At 42.1% G+C, this 6,000-nt stretch overlaps 1 protein-coding gene across 1 annotated transcript in view; it reads left to right on the top strand.

The window, feature by feature from the left end:
• The first annotated feature begins 4,926 nt into the window (after positions 1-4,926).
• LOC139273868 (cation channel sperm-associated auxiliary subunit epsilon-like) overlaps positions 4,927-6,000 on the top strand; it is a 252,269-nt gene continuing 251,195 nt past the window's right edge. The window contains exons 1-3 of the mRNA XM_070890944.1: positions 4,927-4,931; positions 5,189-5,252; positions 5,381-5,458. Coding sequence (XP_070747045.1) covers positions 4,927-4,931; positions 5,189-5,252; positions 5,381-5,458 — 147 coding nt within the window. The remainder of the gene's footprint in view (positions 4,932-5,188; positions 5,253-5,380; positions 5,459-6,000) is intronic.

Here is a 6,000-nt window from a genome sequence, read left to right as displayed (position 1 = left end):
TCATTATTTTAAATGTTTCTATAAGATCATCCCTCATCCTCTGAACTCCAATGAGTAAAGACCCATGTCGACTCAATCTATCATCATAAAGTAACCCCCTCATCTCCGGAATCAGCCGAGTGAATCGTCTCTGTACCCTCTCCAAAGCTAATATATCCTTCCTTAAGAAAGGTGACCAAAACTGCACACAGTACTCCAGGTGCGGCCTCACCAATACCCTATACAGTTGCAGCAGGACCTCCCTGCTTTTGTACTCCATCCCTCTTGCAATGAAGGCCAACATTCCATTCGCCTTCCTGATTACCTGCTGCACCTGAAAACTAACTTTTTGGGATTCATGCACAAGGACCCCCAGGTCCCTCTGCACCAAAGCATGTTGTAATTTCTCCACCTTCAAATAATATTCCCTTTTACTGTTTTTTTTTCCAAGGTGGATGACCTCACATTTTCTGACATTGTATTCCATCTGCCAAACCTTAGCCCATTCGCTTAACCTATCTAAATCTCTTTGCAGCCTCTCTGTGTCCTCTACACAACCCGCTTTCCCACTAATCTTTGTGTCACCTGCAAATTTTGTTACACTACACTCTGTCCCTTCTTCCAGGTCATCTATGTATATTGTAAACAGTTGTGGTCCCAAAACTGATCCCTGTGGCACACCACTAACCACCGATTTCCAACCCGAAAAGGACCCATTTATCCCGACTCTCTGCTTTCTGTTAGCTAGCTAATTCTCTATCCATGCTAATACATTTCCTCTGACTCCGCGTATCTTTATCTTCTGCAGTAACCTTTTGTGTGGCACCTTATCGAATGCCTTTTGGAAATCTAAATACACCACATCCATCGGTACACCTCCATCCACCATGCTTGTTATATCCTCAAAGAATTCCAGTAAATTAGTTAAACATGATTTCCCCTTCATGAATCTATGTTACGTCTGCTTGATTGCACTATTCCTATCTAGATGTCCTGCTATTTCTTCCTTAATGATAGCTTCAAGCATTTTCCCCACTACAGATGTTAAACTAACCGGCCTATAGTTACCTGCGTTTTGTCTGCCCCCTTTTTTAAATAGAGGCGTTACATTAGCTGCTTTCCAATCCGCTGGTACCTCCCCAGAGTCCAGAGAATTTTGGTAGATTAAAACAAATGCATTTGCTATAACTTCCGCCATCTCTTTTAATACCCTAGGATGCATTTCATCAGGACCAGGGGACTTGTCTACCTTGAGTCCCATTAGCCTGTCCAGCATTACCCCCCTAGTGATAGTGATTATCTCAAGGTCCTCCCTTCCCACATTCCCGTGACCAGCAATTTTTGGCATGGTTTTTGTGTCTTCCACTGTGAAGACCGAAGAAAAATAATTGTTTAAGGTCTCAGCCATTTCCACATTTCCCATTATTAAATCCCCCTTCTCATCTTCTAAGGGACCAACATTTACTTTAGTCACTCTTTTCCGTTTTATATGTCGGTAAAAGCTTTTACTATCTGTTTTTATGTTTTGTGCAAGTTTACTTTCGTAATCTATCTTTCCTTTCTTTATTGCTTTCTTAGTCATTCTTTGTTGTCCCAATCTGCTAGTTTCATCTATTTTGTTGCGATTGCTTTGCACATTCAGATATAGTGCCTTCAGCTTTGACTTTTTTCTATTTTTCTCTGGTGTCACTTTAGTCAGTAATGCCCTATTACCTTTGTTACTCTCTCTGTCCCTTCCTGACTCACTCTGCTTATTGTTTCCCAAAACTCTGCTCTGCTCTAGAGCCTTCACATTTCTCTTGCTGCTTTTAAATTTACTCTTTCCTGAATCCTCCCACCACCCCCTTCATTAGTTTAAAACCCTGTCTGCTGCCCTAGTTATTCGATTTGCCAGGACACTGGTTCCAGCCCGGTTCCAGAACGGAACAGCTCCCTCTTTCCCCAGTATTGGTTCTAGTGCCTCACAAAGCAAAACCCCTGCCTCCCACACCACTCTTTGAGCCATGCATTTAACTTTCTAATCTGCTCATCCCTATACCAATTGGCAAATGGCTCAGGTAATAATTGTCCCACTATTTCTAAATTAAGGTCACTGAGTTAATTAGTAATAGTATTCTGGATTTAGCATCTTTCTTCCTAGACTAGTCTGATCTTTCCTCAGTTCATCTTTTTATACTTATCAGTCTTGTTCTTCTCTGCACTCTCATGGTGCAGTACTATGCCAAAATAGAACAGGAAAGTCCAATATTCTGTGGATTGAAGCCATTTATATGTGGGGAGTGAACATCAGATAATGAGAAATATTCCAGTAAGAAATCTGTGTTTTCTGAACATTGGGTCCAAGGTTGTATTGAGCTAATGAGAGCAAGTCTCTGGAATCGTTAATACTATCAAAATATTGCTAGAATGTCTCCTCTGCCCTAGAATAGTTATACATGGATGCATTTTGACATCAAAATCTTAATTGTGAAGTACATTTTAACCAGTGAGCATTGACGTATTGCAGACAGACTGAAAAGATGCTTTGGTACAGTGAAGCTAATGGCTTCCACTTGTGCTGTATTACTGATTCAAGTTCTGTTTCGTACAGCAGCTTTCGTAATACTAATGCTCTTGCTTTCTCTTAGACAGCAGAAGATGCCGCTCGCTACTTTGAGTTAGGTTATGCCTTATTCAACTTTGTATGGTATATGGTGAAACTACCGAATACTAACAGGTAATGGTTAACAATACAAAATAAGTTGTTGAATTAATGTTTCTGTATAAAAGTCATATGTTAAGTGAATAGTTCCATGAGGAACTGGAATATGTTTGATACTTGCTGATTGACATTGAACTATAAAGATATACAATACAGCCCAATTTTGAGAGGTTTACATTGTACCTGTTAAATAGATACTAGAGGGGTAAGTTTATGAGACTGCGTTACCATCAGGGTGGAGTCGTAAAATTACCCCTCAGCTACATTCTTGAGTTCTGCTGTGGCAATTAAAGGTGGCCAGTCCTATTGCGGGGATGGGGGGTGGCAAGTGGAACAAGTACATTTTATTCAAACATCAATTTTTCTCAACATGAGGTTGAGTTTCTTTCTCTAGTCTAGTCTATTCTGATGTCACTGATGGAAAATATTCCTTTACATCCCAAGTGTAGGTGTAGAGACTAGCTTGTCCAGGGACTGAAAACCACGAGCAGCTGAGGTTGTAGAGTATCCAACTGGTAGTGTGGTTTCTTGGTGTCGGGATCAACTCTCAGGCTAGTTTCAAGTCACGGGCCCGGTTTCTAATGGAGCCACTCAAGGACATACCCCTGTTAGTCACGTCATGCAGCAACGTAACAGGGAGGGAGAGAGCTTGTGCTGCAGGCAAAGAAATAACTTCATGTTTGTCAAGAAATATCAAGATTTCTGCAAGTATTCAATGTAAATATTGGAGACTGTAATGGCAAGCAGATCTAACCTGAAAGCTCTAGAGAATACATCTATAACTTGCTCGATGCATCTGTCCATAATTGTTTGACTTCGGTTACGGATGGACCCAGCAACTGCTTAGAATGACCTGGTTACATGGAAGTTAAGAGCAATTGTGACCTTAACAACCATTGATAAACTGATGCATATGGTGCAGGTGGGCTGTAGATCCCCTAGCAGCATGTGGCATAACTGTGCAACAGAAAGAAAAACCTTTGCAAGCACTGATCCTCAGTGAAATACAGGTGGGCACTCCCCTCCCTGCCTGTATATTCCTATGTGGTGCCAATGATGGGCAAGTGCCTCTGGTACAGCCTTAGCAACTACATCTCCCTCTATTGCTCCTTCTCCTTCCAAGAAATAAAGTCAACGGGAAACCAATTAATTGTGCCTTGTCTGAAAAGGGAGGAAGGTGGCAGGCCCTGTGAAGATGGCACAAAGTCAGATGACAGAAGAATCAAAAATACCACACCAATAAAACTTTTTACAGCATCTGTAATTGTAAGCCCTGATTTTAAATCTGGCGTGAGTGCAGCTAAATGTTCAAAGGCAGAGTCCCACCCGAACCCGGCATAAATCACTAGGATGCAGGTGGGCAGGAGCAGGCTTTTGGGCGCCAGAAGGCTGCCGCCAGGGATTCAACCGAACAGTCTCCAGCATAAGATAAGTGTTCGGGAATAGGGGGGCGCGGGGAACCAGGTGGGTAGTATCGTCCTGAGGCAACTGTAGTCGGGAGAGAGCGGTCCAAGGATCCTTTGTGGTGCCCGGCGGAGCATTCCTGTTCTGTTTAAATGGTGTTAAAATCGAACTTTTCGGAGTCCGGTTTCTTTAAATTCTCTTCTGCCTTCATTACATTGCCTACCAATCCTGGACACCAGTTTTATACTGATGTGATTCAGCACAAATGATACGGAAATTATGGAAGTTGGGACATACTACATCCCCATGTCATTACTGCCTCATTTGCTTGCGCCCGCACAAGAAAGGACAGGAGTTGCTGTTGGAAAAGATGACAGAAAATGGAGCGGGAGCACAAGTGCCTGGAGATCTTGCATAATGGATCTTCATTACGATAATTTTTCTGCAAGTGTACAAATGATTGTCACATGTTTCATTCTCCTTATCACTAGATGATTTTCAAAATTTGTGTTTTATGCACTTACTGGATGAAACAATTAAAAAGTCCATTCCTTTTTCAACATAAAACATGAGTGTTTCTCTAGTGCACATGAATAATGTTTTGCTGATATTCTGTTCTATACAGACCTTGCCTCAGTTGACTCAACTCTGTAACTAGCCACTGGGGGAGACGCAAGTCGTTTTGCCCATTGATTTTTTTTTCTCGCTCATATTCTTCTCCTTCGGGGAAGATCCTTATGCTTCACTTCATGCTGCTGTGTACAGAATTGACCGTGAGCATGCAGCCGAACAATCTAGGTGGTCATGCTTTGTTGAATCAAATGTGCCAACATCATTGCACCATGTCGTAACTTTGCACATGAATTTTAATTATGCTAATGGTTCCATGGTTTTATATTAACATGTATGCATCCAAAGAGAACAAAATTAGCTTCACAGTTAATTGCAGAGATTATCATCAAAAACACATAAGAAATAATAAAAAAGTGATTTTGCCTTTGTGCCTTCCTAAAGCATATGTCCTTTTTGAGTGTTTATTTTCCTAGCATTGTGCACTAAGTAACAAAATATGATCCTGACAAATCCTATTGCTTGATGAACCAGTTTAACATTTGAAGGTGAAGATGAAGCTGCGGTTCAGCGTCTTCACAAACCTATCCCGAGGGATGTAAGTAATTATATGGTAGAAATGAGGCGAAAGATTTTGGTATTTCTTCTGCATCATATTTCTTTAAATGATTTTTAAATGCTTACACATTTTACTGGCAATCATTTTGTCCATTGTTTGCTATTTAGGAACTCAGGATTTGGGTAGTTGACCCTGAACAAGCTGCTTCTGCAGAGCTGAATAAAAAAGCTGAAAGGCCTTCTCCAGTAAGAACATAATATATTATCCATTGTTGTATGGTTCTTACATTAATTTGTTTTACTGAACAAGATCATACTTGAAAGTTAGTCCTTGATACATGTAGTCTCTATATACAAATTGAAAGTCTCTCCTTCATGAGAGAAACACTCAAACTCAGGGAAACATTTAATGTTGAAGCTTCCAGTCAGGTGACCTTGTCTTTTTTCTTCCACCCTCCACCCATCTTCTTCCCTCCGTTCCCCACCCATCTTCTTCCCTCCGCTCCCCACCCATCTTCTTCCCTCCGCTCCCCACCCATCTTCTTCCCTCCGCTCCCCACCCATCTTCTTCCCTCCGCTCCCCACCCATCTTCTTTCCTCCGCTCCCCACCCATCTTCTTCCCTCCGCTCCTCACCCATCTTCTTCCCTCCGCTCTCCACCCATCTTCTTCCCTCCGCTCCCCACCCATCTTCTTTCCTCTGCTCCTCACCCATCTTCTTCCCTCCGCTCCCCACCCATCTTCTTCCCTCCGCTCCCCACCCATCTTCTTCCCTCCGCTCCCCACCCA

The sequence above is a fragment of the Pristiophorus japonicus genome, chromosome 9 (genome assembly GCF_044704955.1).
Source record: "Pristiophorus japonicus isolate sPriJap1 chromosome 9, sPriJap1.hap1, whole genome shotgun sequence".
Classification (NCBI taxonomy): Eukaryota; Metazoa; Chordata; class Chondrichthyes; family Pristiophoridae; genus Pristiophorus; species Pristiophorus japonicus.
Note: the sequence above shows the minus strand (reverse complement) of the source record. Positions and strands in the feature narration are given on the sequence as shown.